Below are 14,445 nucleotides of genomic sequence, written 5' to 3'. Positions count from 1 at the left end.
ATGACCAGGCAACAACTGATTTCATTTTTTTCTTTCAATCTTAATGGAAAATAAATAGGGAAAGGTCCTTGCCTTTATCTTTTACTTGGTAGTTTTCAAACCTGATTCTAATTAGTGATTCACAATGCATGCCAATATAAACTCCTGAAGTGTTTTTTAGTGTTATTTAGTAAACATGCTCAAATTAGAATTCAACCTGTACTTCTGTACTATTGAAAAAATTACCTCCTTTATGAATCCCTTTCCTCTAATAACTAAGTTAATTATTTAGGGTCATTTTATGGTCTTTGCTGGTAGGTTTTCATTTGCCTGAGAGGTCACTACGTACTTATTTGCTGCAACTATTTCTCCCTGTCCCCAAATACTTGCCTATTCTAGGTATAACAGCGTTCTTCTTATGTGTGCACGCACAGATACCTTTATCTATGTCAATGTCTTAAGCTTCCCTTTCCATTGGATTCCTCCTCATCATGTCAAGTCTTTAGCAACTGCCTTTTAGACATTGTCTGATTTTTTTTTTTTCATATTCAGGGCAGTATTTCAAACACCTCGCTACGTCATAATCTCCTGGGCTACCTGTTGAGAATGTACTTTCCTGCTTTCCCTCAGACCCACCGAATTACAACTCCAGAGGCAGTAAGCCTCTAGGTGTTTACTACACTTCCATGCGAAAACCACTGTTTTACAACCTTAACAGATTTTCCCAATATCAATAATCAATTGGAACTGAGGAAATACTTTTTAAAAAATTTATGTACTCTCTAGGATGAAGCAAGAAAATTTTATAGAATTCTCTTCTAACAAGAAGTCGTACCTTTGTTTTATATTGTCAAAACACTGCGACTATCTAGTTTAAGCATGGAATTGTCACTTGATGAGAAGGAACAAAAGCCACGAAAAGTTTGAAAGCAACTCACATCCATCGAATATGGTTCTTGGATTTCTTCTCAACGAGGTCGATTCCATCTAAGACATTGGTGATGTCATACACTCTCCGCTTTCGGACTCCCAGTTTCGTTGCAACCTTGTTTAAGTCAAGAATACCCCCAGGAGCAGATCTGACAAGATCCATAAATTTTCGAGTTAAATAAACCAGTGATACATCAAAACGAGGTCTCTTCACTTTTAGAGCTTCTGGGAAACAAAATAAACATATTTGTAAAATTTTAAATAACATTTCTCAACTCATTTTTAAAAATCATCTGTTTCCTCTTGATCAGATAGCAGATATCTACAGAAATTCCCACACATTGACCAAATCAAAGCTGGTTTCTATGAAATAAATCTCTTAAATTGGAGAAAAAATTCACTGGCCTATCCTGGCTCTAAACAAAGGCTTTAGATTTAAATAAAGGAGTATTTGAAATACGCAACCAGTGTCCACTGAACATGTGGACTTTTACAAGTCTACTGCATCTTCTCAGACAAAGCAGTGAGATTACATTTGCATCCATACCACTCTCAGGAACAGAATTACACATGATTTTTAAAATTAAATTTCTCATTTGGTCTTCAAGTTAAGGAATTCTTTACAAAGCAAAGGCAGAGAATTGGCTTTTTTTCCCCTTTAATGATTCTATCCATGTCATAGTGTAAGTTGTCTGATGAATTTTTTTTGAAAGAGCCCAAACTAGTCTTCTATTAAGACAATTATGCAATTATGACATACCTCGAGCAACAGTGGTATCTCTATTTTTTTTTTTTTTTTTTTTTTTGAGACAGAGTCTCACTCTGTTGCCCAGGCTGGAGCTGGAGTGCAGTGGCGCGATCCTGGCTCACTGCAACCTCCGCCTCCAGGGTTCAAGTAATTCTCCTCCGGAGTAGCTGGGATTACAGGCATGCACCACCACACCTGGGTAATTGTTTTGCATTTTTAGTAGAGATGGGGTTTCACCATATTGGCCAGGCTGGTCTTGAACTCCTTCCTGACCTTGTGATCCACCTGCCTCAGCCTACCAAAGTACTGGGATTACAGGCGTTAGAGCCACCGCGCCCAGCCCAGTATCTCTATTTTTAAAAATATTCACTACCCTATATTAATTTAACAGATAGACAAATTTTAAAAAATCCCTTTAATTCCCTCACTCACCTACTATAATGGCTAGGGTTTTCATACACACACACACCTCTAACACATTCACACCTGTATGTCAATCATATATATAGTTTTTAAAAACAAAAATAGGACCATGCAATGTTGCAACACGTTCTTTTAACTCAATATTGTGAACATCGTAACACATCAACAAATGTATTTCAACATAATTCTTAATGGCTGCATGCTTAACTGTATGCAGTATTTGCTATTTATCCCAATGTTAGAAATTCAGACCATCTCTAACTTTATGATTTTGCTTAATATTTCAATGAATCTTTTTGTTGTGAAACTATTGTATGTCCCCTTAACTGGACATTTTTAAGGAATTTTGATATGTGCTGCTAAACTGCTTTGCAGGTTGTGGGTTCTATCCATTCTATGCAGTATACACGGGCCTCATCTCACGCGCTCGCCAGAACTAAGTATCTTGTCATCTCTTCCGATTTGATACGAAGAAAAAGTTCTTATGGCTTGGTTTGCCGAAAAAATAATTTCTAAAATAACTTTGTCACTCTGGTGTAGAATATATGACTTTCTTTTTCTCTACTTCCACAGCACACCACAGTCAGTATGCCTCAAAGAAATGTCCATCCTACCTTCAGCCAGAAATGTCCTTACTCAGAACCTCCACAATGTCACATTTAGTTTAAAGACCACTGGCGGTTACTTCAGGAACAAAGGTACATATTTCATAATATAAATGTCTTCTCTCTGGAGCCCATTCCTACACTTAAGATTAAATAGGGGTAAATTAGGAATTTAAAAGGATTTTTAATTGGAAGTAGAAGGTCACAATTCTACAACAAACTCAGGAAGATTACAAATGAGAAATTCTAACTTTAAAAAGCATATATTTAATTATACGAATTATTAACAAGGCATGGTCTTATATGCTCAGGATAAGCATATTTCTAGGTTATTTTACAAAGAACATGTACAACAGAACACCAAAAACGTGACAGTTGCTGAGGGGATATGATAGGATTACAGAGGTCTTCACACCAAAGCAACTCCGTAGTCTAATAAGGAACTCTATTATATGTCCTGAGGTAAGTGCTAAGAGAGGTATTCAAAGTCACCCGATGGCAAGAAATCAAACCTTCACTGGAGGGGGACACTGGGAAGGCCTCTTGATGGGAGTACGCTGGGCATAGGGAACAGGAAGGCGAATGGGCGGTGTTTGCCCACTCTGACAGAGGGTGAGGGGCTGAAGTGAGGGAGAGGAAACCACACCTCAGAAGACAAAGCAGCCTTAGAGAACCTGGGGTGCTTCGGGGATCACAGGTGGTGTAGCTTGAGCTGTGGAGGAGGGCGGCAGCATGCTGGAAGAAGAGGCTGCGGCATTAAGCAAGAAACAGCCCACAAGGGCCTGGTCTGCTCTGTCTACCCATTCTCTACCGCCTTGTTTCTTTTAATATGAAGTGGCTTATGAATTTAATGCAAACACTTAAAATCAAATATACAAGGAATCAGGGTTTTCTCTGCATGTAAAAGAGCGTCACTGAAGAACTTAGGTTGAATGATATCATAATCCCATTTCTGTATTAGACAAATCCCCCTGGATTTTTCCAGCATCCAGGTTGGAGCGCCTGGAAGACTGCCTTCTAAGAAGGAGACCCAGCAACTTCAGCTACAGAGGAAGTTAGACCCTGAACGAGAAGAAGCAATTCAATGTTGTGGTAAAGACTCTGGGCTCTTGCGTCAGAGAGGTAAGAGATTCAACCCTGACTCTGAGCAAGTCACCTCAGCCTCTCTGGGCCTTTATAAAGTAAGAATTCTAATCCATACCTGAAGGGTCGTTGTGATAATCCATGCAGAGAGCTTAATACAGTGCCAAGGCACTGTATGAGCTCAATAAATGTCAGATATTATTATAAATTGGTGGTATGGGACAGATGCAAGAAACATATCAAAGGTGAAGCTGACCAAACTCAGTGACCAACTATGGGTGAGACTGGGGCAGGCACTGAAGAAAAACTAAGGGTGAGTATTTCTAAGATTCACACTGACTTAACGATGCACTATCTATCCACTGAGATTAGGAAGCTGAGGTGGGGCAGTCTATCATGAAAACTTCCAGAAGAGGGAATTAGAGCCATTTACATCCTATCTCCTCTAACAGACACCCTAAACATTAACCTAAGATAAGGGACAAGAAGGAAAGAGTACATTTCTCTCCCAGGAGGAATACTGAGAAAATAGTCTTAAATACAGACTGTTCTATGGAGAATAAACTGGCATTTGTGCACATGATTCAACCCATAACTTCAGGAGTTGTTACTAAAACTTGCAACTTTACATTTCAGTGTATAAATAACAAATTTTATTTCAGTTTCTCATCAATTCATACACTTAAACAAATCATTTTAATCATATGAAGTTCAAACTAACAAAACCTAAAACCTATTCAGGAATCAACTTACTTCTCATGGACACATATTGTACATTATCTTCTAAATTAATCCTTATTTTTGATGGCTGAAAAAAAAAGATAAAAAATTTAACTTAGTGATTTTAAAACAACAATGCAAACAAATAGCATTTTACTCAATAGTATAAAGGTCTGGGAATATGAATATGATAATTACTGGCTGGGCATGGTGGCTCACACCTGTAATCCCAGCACTTTGGGAGGCCGAGGCAGGTGCATCACCTGAGGTGAGGAGTTCAAGACCAGCCTGGCCAACATGGTGAAATCCCACCTCTACTAAAAATACAAAAATTAGCCGGGCTTGGTGGCAGGCGCCTGTAGTCCCAGCTACTTGGGAGGCTGTGGCAAGAGAATCACTTGAATCTAGGAGGTGGAGGTTGCAGTGAGCCAAGATCACACCACTGCACTCCAGCCTGGGCAACACAGCAAGACTCCGTCTCAAAAAAAAAAAAAAAACATGCACACACACAAAAAATATACTGAATACATCAGGTACGATCATTACAACACTGTCCCTGACTTGGGAAAGCTTTCATAAGCAAATATGCATTCCCATTATAATTAATGTAAAAACAGCTCTCACAAGCTTTCATAAGCTCTCACAAACTTTCATAAGCAGCTATGCATTCCCATTATAATTAATGTAAAAACAGCAGCATTTCTAACAATGGAAAACAATGCATGCTGTGGATAACTAGAAACTTTTGCATTAGATAAAAAGTTTCTTTTAAATTCCTGAAACAACCAGGAAATCAGTAGAAGCTCCATTATCAATGCTCACCATTTTACCAGCTATTTAGAGGCTCTGAAAGTTTGCATAAAATTGATAGTAACATTTAGAAACTGTTTTTTTGTAAAAAATAAATAAAATGAAACCAAACCTTAAAATGAAAGCCTATGAACAGAAACTCCTAGTAACATCAATGTTAATGTGCCTTCAGACGGGCTGTCATCAGGTTTAGCTCTTATCTAAGAAAAAACTGGCCATAAAGCAAAACTGGAGCAAGTGAATTCATAGGTACTCTAAGAAGAGAATCAACAGTAGTACTAGGGATGCACCCAGACAGGGAAATCACAGAAGGATTCATGGCAAAGGCAGCCCTCAGCTGAGCCTAGCCCAGCAAGCCAGATTTGCCTGAATAAACAACTGTGGGGAGAGACGAAAAAAGACAGGATTGTGGTACCGGAAATGAACAAAGGTGTGAAGATGTATATGGCACGGCATGTTTCTGGGAACCCACTGAAGTGGCCAGTGTGTAAGTGACTTGACTTTGAAGCTGGGAGGGCATGCTGGCACCACATAAAACTAATGCTAAAGAGTTTGGACTTCATGTCATAACCAGTAGAGAATCACCAAAGGTTTCTGAACCAGACTAGGACATAATTAAGTAAATGGTTTAGAAATGTAAGTATGGCAGCAATATGGCAAAAGGACTGGGAAATGAGGAAGCCTGAAGGCAAGGTGAGCAGTTAAGACGCTCTTTGTTTATATTGGTGTTAACAATATCCTTGGCACAATGATTTCCTTATCATCTATGACAAGATGATAGGATCTATTAACAAATTACCCCAATATGGAATACTCCCATCGAGACAGAATCCCACTGTAAAATTAACTTAGTTGTTAGAATTGAACACGTAGACCTGCTAGGGCATGCACCACTGGAGCTGGGAATGCTGGCCTTGGGGGTAGGGACTAGGTCTGGCCAGCTCTCTCAAACAGCGCTGACAATGGTGACTTGCAAACATGGTATCCAACAGTGAAACTCTGAAGCAGTCCTATCAAAGTCAGACATTAGACAAGTGTGACCAACTGCCATTGCTATTTTTACATTTAACCCCTCTGCTAATAGTATGAGACAGGGGCCAGCTACTATAGCAAGATTCTTGAATGGAAAAAAAAAAAATCCACCCTTATCACATTGATTTGAAACACACATAAACAAATATCCTAAATCATTATATATAAGCTCAGAGGGGCCTTGCTGCAGAGGTTCCTGTTCTTAATTCAGAGTAGCAGGCCCAGGACTTACATACTGTACTTACTGGCTCCCAAAGAGGCTGCCTCGCTAGCTATGCATTCTAGGGCGTGTTCTCTGCTACACATCTCCCTACCCATCTCATCTAGACAGTGGATCACAGGTTGGTACAGAAATAACACCTCAATTAAGCATAATATGAAAAAAGATGGTTTTCAACCCAAATGTCCAACAATGATAGACTGGATTAAGAAAATGTGGCACATATACACCATGGAATACTATGCAGCCATAAAAAATGATGAGTTCATGTCCTTTGTAGGGACATGGATGAAATTGGAAATCATCATTCTCAGTAAACTATCGCAAGAACAAAAAACCAAACACCGCATATTCTCACTCATAGGTGGGAAGTGAACAATGAGAACACATGGACACAGGAAGGGGAACATCACACTCTGGGGACTGTTGTGGGGTGGGGGGAGGGGGGAGGGATAGCATTAGGAGATATACCTAAAGTATAACAATAATAAATAAAAAATAAATAATAAAATAAAATAAATCATAAAAAAAAAGAAAAAAGATGGTTTTGTTTTCCCTACTCTTTGCTATTAATGCAGTTCCATTACATATTGGCTATACTGATGTATGTGGGAAAACAGTCTCCACGATCATTCATTTGTTTTTTTTTCCTCTTCGAATATAAAAACACTCTCTTTATCTTGGAGGAATCACAACAGTACCATTGCCCCTCTGGGGCAGACATCATATACAGACACATAGATAGAAAGATGATAAGGCCAGGCGCGGTAGCTCACGCCTGTAATCCCAGGACTTTGGGAGGCAGGGTGCGGGCGAGGAGATCACAAGGTCAGGAGTTCAAGACCAGCCTGGCCAGCACAGTGAAACCCCCGTCTCTACTAAAACTACAAAAAATTAGCTGGGAGTGGTGGTGGGCACCTGTAATCCAAGCTACTTGGGAGGCTGAGGCAGGAGAATCGCTTGAACCCGGGAGGCAGGGGTTGCAGTGAGCTGAGATCGTGCCATTGCACTCCAGCCCGGACGATGGTGCGAGACGCCGTCTCAAAAAAAAAAAAGATGATAAATAGGTAGATTGTTTGCATGCTAGCTGCAAAATGAATGGAGAAGTCAGAGGCTTACAAAATGAAAATCACTCAGGCTGATCTTGTGCCCTGAGAGTATACAGCTCTCTAGGAACCAGCATCTTCTGGGGCAAGTCAGCACATTTTTTCAAATTCCAAGCTATTTCACCACTGCTCCAAGTCCCCTATTTAAATACCTATACTTTATTGTGTAGCTTTGAAAAGCTGCTTCAAAGGTGGAAAAAAAAATAAAAGATGAAGTTTAGTGACTAAAATGCTAAGCATTGCCTCCAAGCTGGTTAAACCTTTCTCTATACAGATGTTTCTCTATACCAATTCTGTTTTGGGAAGCAATATTCCTTCAAGAGGTCTTTGGAAAGGTTATTGCATTCTCACCCATTCAAATTTTCCTTATTTTTCAATATGCAGACCAAGTTCTACCTCCACCCAATGCTATTTTCTCCCTTCTCAAAAGTCCAGATCCTCTGGGACCCTCTTTCCCATTTGCCCTTGGACAACAACTTCAGATTCTCTGGCCTTTGGACTCTAGGAGTTACACTAGCAGCCTCCCAGGTTCTCATACTATGGACTTGGACTGAGCCATGCTACCAGCATCCCAGGGTCTCCAGCTTGCAGCCAGCCTATTGTGGGGCTTCTCAGCCCCCAAAATCATGAGCCAATTTCCCTAATAAATCCCCTCTCATATATCTACATGCAATCATGCATCTTCTCAGAATTGTCATTAGGCGATTTTGTTGCGTGAATATCATAGAGTGCTTAAACAAACCTAGATGGTATAGCCCACTACACACCCAGGCTACATGGTATAGCCTATTGCTGCTAGGCCACAAACCTGTAGAGCATGTGACTGACTGAATACTGTAGACAACAGTAACTAACACAATGGTATTTGTGCATCTAAACATAGAAAAGGTAATGCTTGGTGCTATGACCATTATGATGGCTACAATGTCACTAGGTGATAGAAATTTTTCAGCTCCATTATAATCCTACAGGACCAGAAACCTAATACAGATTTGGTACCAGAAGTGGAGTGAGTCATACTTTGCACCTCCCCTTTAGGGGTCTGCTGGGACTTGGGTCTAGTAACAGGTCTAGAAGCAAAGAGGGGTGGCGGGGTGGGTCCTGATGAGAATCAGCATTGTCTTTCCCGGGAACTGTTTCAGAGGAGGCCATTACTAACTCCACAGGCAATGCAGAATTAATCCCCTTAGACAAGGGTGGAAAGGATGATACCACTGTAGGTGGAAATGCTACTGCCCCTCTGGCAAACAATACTCATCAGAATTTAGGGGCTCAATGTGTCCAGCCTCATCTTCCCACATGATCCCATCCAAACTTGCAGTACCCCTCTCTTTCCCAACCAATACCCTCACTTTAACAGTAGATGCACTGTGAGGCTAGGAGAGTTCAACTTTCTATTTTATTTATTTATTTATTTTTGTGATGGAGTTTCGCTCTTGTTGCCCAAGCTGGAGTGCAGTGGCGCGATCTCGGCTCACTGCAACCTCCACCTCCTGGGTTCAAGTGATTCTTCTGCCTCAGCCTCCGGAGTAGCTGAGATTACAGGCGCACGCCAACAAGCCTGGCTAATTTTTTGTATTTTTAGTAGAAACAGGGTTTCACCACATTAGCCAGGCTGGTCTCGAAATCCGGACCTCAGGTGATCCAACCGCCTCGGCCTCCCAAAGTGCTGGGATTACAGGCGTGAGCCACCGTGACTGGCCAAGAGTTCAACTTCCATTGTAATTTGGCCAGCTGCATGATGAAGGCTTGTGTTTGATTTTCAGCAGTTTCAGCCCCATGGCTACAGGACAGAAGATTCTAACCCAGGGCACACTTAGAAACTTTTAGGTCATTTATGTGGAACTCCAGCCATGAAATTGAATCCCTGAGCTCATCCTTTTCTTTCATCACTTTGTCCAAAGACAATAGGAGCAAACAACTGTCATTATAATCCTTGTTTTTCCAAAAATGTTTGAAAATATCACGTATAGCGTCACTAAATTCTTTGCCTCTTATAAGCAGTGAATTAGAATAAAAAGGCATTTATTTTGCATATCTATAAACAGTTTGTGTCATGGACTTCCAGTGCTCTCTCTACTATTAGAAGTAGAGCTCTTGGCATTTTTAGGTTTTAATCAGATTAAAGAACCAATTCCAAAAACCCCAATTAAGGAAACTCATCTTTAAAATTCTGTTTCCCAGAACCATTCCTGGTACCAAAATCTGTATTTGCATTGGTCTGTCTCTCTGGAGAGCCCTGACCAATAGAGTAATAAATTCAATTCTGGATATAGAGTAGTCCACCCTTATCCCTGGGAGCTACATTCCAAGACCCCCAGTGGATGCCTAAAACCGCAAACAGTACCAATCTCTATATATACTATTTTTCGTATACATACATACTTGTGATAACATTTAATTTATAAATCGGGCATAGTAAGAGATTAACAGCTAATAATAAAATACAATTATAGCAATATACTACAATGAAAGTTATGTGAATGTGGTCTCCCTCTCAAAATATCTTATACTGTAGATCTTAGCAACCTCAGAATAAGATTTTTTTTCTTTCCTTACTAAGTCAAGAACTTAGATCTTTTCACTTAAAGGAAGCACTTCATCAATTCTCTTCGGCATACTGGAACTGCCAGCATCACTACTCTTGTGCTTCGGGGCCACTACTGAGCAAAATAAGGGCTACTTAACACAAGCACCATGACAGTTGGTCTGAGAATCAAGAAACAGCTACTAAGCGACTAAGGGAAGGGCGCAATGACAGCATGGGAACTCTGGACAAAGGAAGATTCAGGTGCTGGGTGGTACTAGACAGCTCGAGATTTCATGACACTACTGAGAATGGCAAGCAGTTTAAAACTAACGAATTATTTCTGGAATTTTCATTTTAATAGTTTGGGGGACCACAGGTTAATTGAAATAAAGAGAAGTGAAACCTCAGATGAGGGGGGACTAATAGGAGTTTGAAACCTAATTAGGAAGATCTAGTAGACAGCTGGAAAACCCTGAGGGAGATTTATAGATTTGGGAATTATGACATGGTAACTGAAAATACCAGAAGTGTATGTCTAAGATTTCAAGGGATGTATCTGCTGACACTACATGCAAACTAAGTGGTTTTTCCACAGTGAGCTTAGAGTTTTTATCAAATTCTCAAATATTAAGACCACCAATGCAGATGGTACCACTATACAGCTGACCCTCAAACAACACAGGTTTGAATTGTGTGGGTCCACTTAGAGGCCAATTTTCTTTACCCCCTGCCACCCCTTACAGGGCAAAACCAACTCCTCCTCTTACTCTTGTCCATCAGCCTACTTAGTGTGAAGACAAAGATGAAGACCTTTACGATGACCTAATTCCCCTGAATGAGTAGGATTTTCTCTTATTTATGATCTTCTTAATAACATTTTCTTTTCTTTAGCTACTTTATTATAAGAAAACAGTAACTAATACATGTAAATACAAAATATGTGTCAATCAACTGTTTACGGTATCAGTAAGGCTTCCAGCAAACAGTAAAGTTTTGGGGGAATCAAAGTTATATTCAGATTTTGAATTTCATGGGATTTGGTGCCCCAATCCCTGAGTCGTTCAACAATCAAATGCAGACGGTAACAGAAGTCATGGGAGGAGTGAATGAACTCCCCTAAGAAGAATGTGTACACACAGTAGAAGGGAACCCTGAATAATATCAACATGTGGCCAGCTGCGGTGGCTCACGCCTATAATCCCAGCACTTTGGGGAGCTGAGGTGAGAGGATCGCTTGAGCCCAGGAGTTCAAGACCAGCCTGGGCCCCATAGGAAGACTCCCATCTCTAAAAATAAAAATAAAAAAAATTAGCCAGGCGTGGTGGCATGTGCCTGTGGTCTCAGCTACTTGGGAGGTAGAGGCAGAAGGATCACTTGAGCCTGGGAGGTCAAGGCTGCAGTGAGCCATGATGTGCCACTGCACTCCAGCCAGGGTGACAGAGTGAGATCCTGTATCGGGGGGAAAACAAAAACAAAAAAATCAACATGAAGGAATGGGAAGAGGATGAGGACAAGGAGAAGCCAGAGAAGCAGATGGAGCATCAACGTCAAGGAAACTCAAGGGACGGTTTCTAACACGAGTGTTGTAGTCAAAACTACAACAGCTGCTGGAATTGACGAGATTGTTGGTGACCCTGGTTAGAATGGTCTTACAAGTGTGTTTAGGATAGGGGTCCCCAGCAGTGGGTTGGGTGGTAATAAAAGGCGATCAAGTGGAAACAGTGAGTGTAAATAACTTTTTCAAGAAGTTTAGCTGTGAAAGCACTTTGGGAGGCTGAGGCGGGTGGACCACGAGGTCAGGAGATCGAGACCATCCTGGCTTACACGGTGAAACGCCATCTCTACTAAAAATACGAAAAAAAATTAGCCAGGCGTGGTGGTGGGCGCCTGTAGTCCCAGCTACTCAGGAGGCTGAGACAGGAGAATGGCGCGAACCCGGGAGGCGGCGCTTGCAGTGAGCCGAGATGGCGCCACTGCACTCCAGCCTGGATGACAGAGCAAGACTCCGTCACCAAAAAAAAAAAAAAAAAAGTTTAGCTGTGAAGGGGAAGAGAGACAGTAGATGGGAGGGGATATGGAATTAAGGGAGAGATCTTTTAAGATGGGGATGGATTTAGAATACGGTTTTAGTAGTCAAGAATTTATCATCTGGAGTTAGACATTTGGAGGTTCAACCCAAGTTTCTCCACTTATTACCTAGCCACAGGCAAGCCGGCCTTACATGCATCTCCAAGTCTGTTTTGGCAACCGTAAAACAAGAATAATAATCTTTCAGTATTATAAAACACTGCTGTGAGAAATGAGAAATTAAATGAGGCAATAATCACAAACTATTTGGTAGGGGGACCAGGCACAATGACTTGGGAAAATGTTTAATTACCACTAGTTATAGAAAGAAAGCAGCAGAGAAATTGAAAATATGGGGAGAGGTCGGGTTCGGTGGCTCGCGCCTGTAATCCCAGCACTTTGGGAGGCCGAGGCGGGTGGATCACCTGAGGTCGTCAGGAGTTCGAGACCAGCCTGGCCAACACGGCGAAATCCCGTCTCTACTAAAAATACAAAATTAGCTGGGTGTGGTGGCGCATGCCTGTGATCCCAGCTACATGGGAGGCTGAAGCAGGAGAATCTCTTGAACCTGGGAGGCAGGGGTTGCAGTGAGCTGAGATTGCACCTTTGCACTCCAGCCTGGGGAACAAAAGTAAAACTCCATCTCAAAAAAAAAGAAGAAGAAGAAGAAAAAAGAAAGAAAAGAAAAAGAAAATACGGGAGAAATGGGAAACGATGCATTTGTTAAGGGCCCTGATAACCGCGGGGAATACAGAATCTGGTCCAGAACAAGAGAAGAAATCAGCCTTTGCAGGAAAGGGAGCCAAATCTCCTAACCATTTTCTCTGTCAAACAGGTGGGGAGATAATTTGATGAATGGGAGCTGTGGTGTAGGAAATATAAAGCGTGGACAAAGTTTTAAACGGCTGCAGTAGAGCAGAAGGATGGGAGAGGAGGCAGAACAAATGATAGGTTGCAGAAATACAGCTAGAGTCCACAAAAGGAGAAAAACATGGACTCTCTAATGCAAAGTTGAGCAATTTTCTCCAACAGTGCTCTGAAATTCCGATGTAAAAGCCCAGAAGACTGACGCCACGTCTGTGAGCAGATGCTGAAAGCAGAAGGCGGGAGAGCGCAGTTTGCAGCACGTGATGGGCAGCGCCTGGCCCAGGGGGAGCAGACGACCGAGACGACGGCGGCGGCGCGCGGAGGAGGGGGCCGGATTTGGGAGCCCACCGCCCGTCCCCGTCCCGTCCCGGAGCTTACCAGCAGGCCCTCCACGTTGATGGGGTCTCGGCACCGACGGCGAACTGTCTCCTCCGTCGGGTCCAGGAGGAGACTGGGTAACTTCCTCGCCGGCCGCTGCTGACTCATGCTGCCCGGCCGGGCGTCTTGCTCCCCTCGCACCCCACGAGCTCTCCCGCCCTCTCGCGCTCAGGTCGAGCACCGCCCCCCACGCGCCGATTTCCAAGGGCCCAGTACCTAACGGGTCCGCGGCCTCCTCCGAGGCGCCGCCCGACTAGGCCGTCCCGCCCGCCAGCAAACGCGGCACGGCCTCACGTGCCCGGGAGCTCCCGACGCAGACGGAAAAGGAGGAGGGAGAGCCGCGGCTCTCAAGTCGCCCGGCCCGCCATCTTCCCGCATGCGCAGTGCGCAGCCCCCCCTCTGCGCATGCCCGCCGCGACCGGAGCGCTCCCACGCACCGATCCTCTCCCGGCGGCTGCCGCCCGGGAAACCCGGACCGCGGAATCCACGGAGAGGCTGGCCAAGGAAAAGGAAGAGGTGGAGCCGAATTCCAGAGGAAGGGAACAGGGGTGAGAGAAAAGACGCAACCGGGAAAACGCAACGCTCGCCTGGAATTCTCGACGGTGATAACTGAAAGTTCTGAGCCGCAGAGATGTTCATTTATTCCTTTTTTTTAATTTTAATTTTTTTGTCGCCCAGGCTGGAGTGCAGTGGCGTGGTCAGGGCTCACTGCAGCCTTGAATTCCCAGGCTCGAGCGATCCTCCCACCTCAGTCTCCCAAGTAGCTGGGACTACATGCGCGCGCCACTGCGCCCGGCTAATTTTTAATTTTAATTTTAGTAGAGACAGGGTCTCAGTATATTGCCCCGGCTGGTCTTGAACTCTGGGGCTCAAGCCGTCCTCCCACCTTGGCCTCTGAAGTGCTGGGATTACAGGCATGAGCTACCACACCCGGCCTTCATTTATTC

At 42.9% G+C, this 14,445-nt stretch overlaps 1 protein-coding gene across 7 annotated transcripts in view; it reads right to left on the bottom strand.

Annotated features, from left to right (window-relative positions):
• The window catches only part of E2F6 (E2F transcription factor 6), a 40,340-nt gene extending 26,440 nt beyond the window's left edge, over positions 1 to 13,900 (bottom strand). For 2 of the 7 annotated variants that reach the window (XM_054548395.2, XM_024242713.3), the window contains exons 1-3: positions 13,499 to 13,880; positions 4,522 to 4,576; positions 918 to 1,134 (exon numbers count right to left, since the gene is read on the bottom strand). In XM_054548395.2, coding sequence (XP_054404370.1) covers positions 918 to 1,134; positions 4,522 to 4,576; positions 13,499 to 13,606 — 380 coding nt within the window. In that variant the 5' untranslated portion in view covers positions 13,607 to 13,880. Of the gene's footprint in view, positions 1 to 917; positions 1,135 to 2,694; positions 2,828 to 4,521; positions 4,579 to 13,498 lie in introns of those variants that run through there. The other 5 variants (XM_024242714.3, XM_054548396.2, XM_054548397.2 and 2 more) reach the window with 5 other exon arrangements.
• Between the last annotated feature and the right edge of the window lie 545 nt (positions 13,901 to 14,445).

This window comes from Pongo abelii, chromosome 12 (assembly GCF_028885655.2).
Source record: "Pongo abelii isolate AG06213 chromosome 12, NHGRI_mPonAbe1-v2.0_pri, whole genome shotgun sequence".
NCBI lineage: Eukaryota > Metazoa > Chordata > Mammalia > Primates > Hominidae > Pongo > Pongo abelii.
Note: the sequence above shows the minus strand (reverse complement) of the source record. Positions and strands in the feature narration are given on the sequence as shown.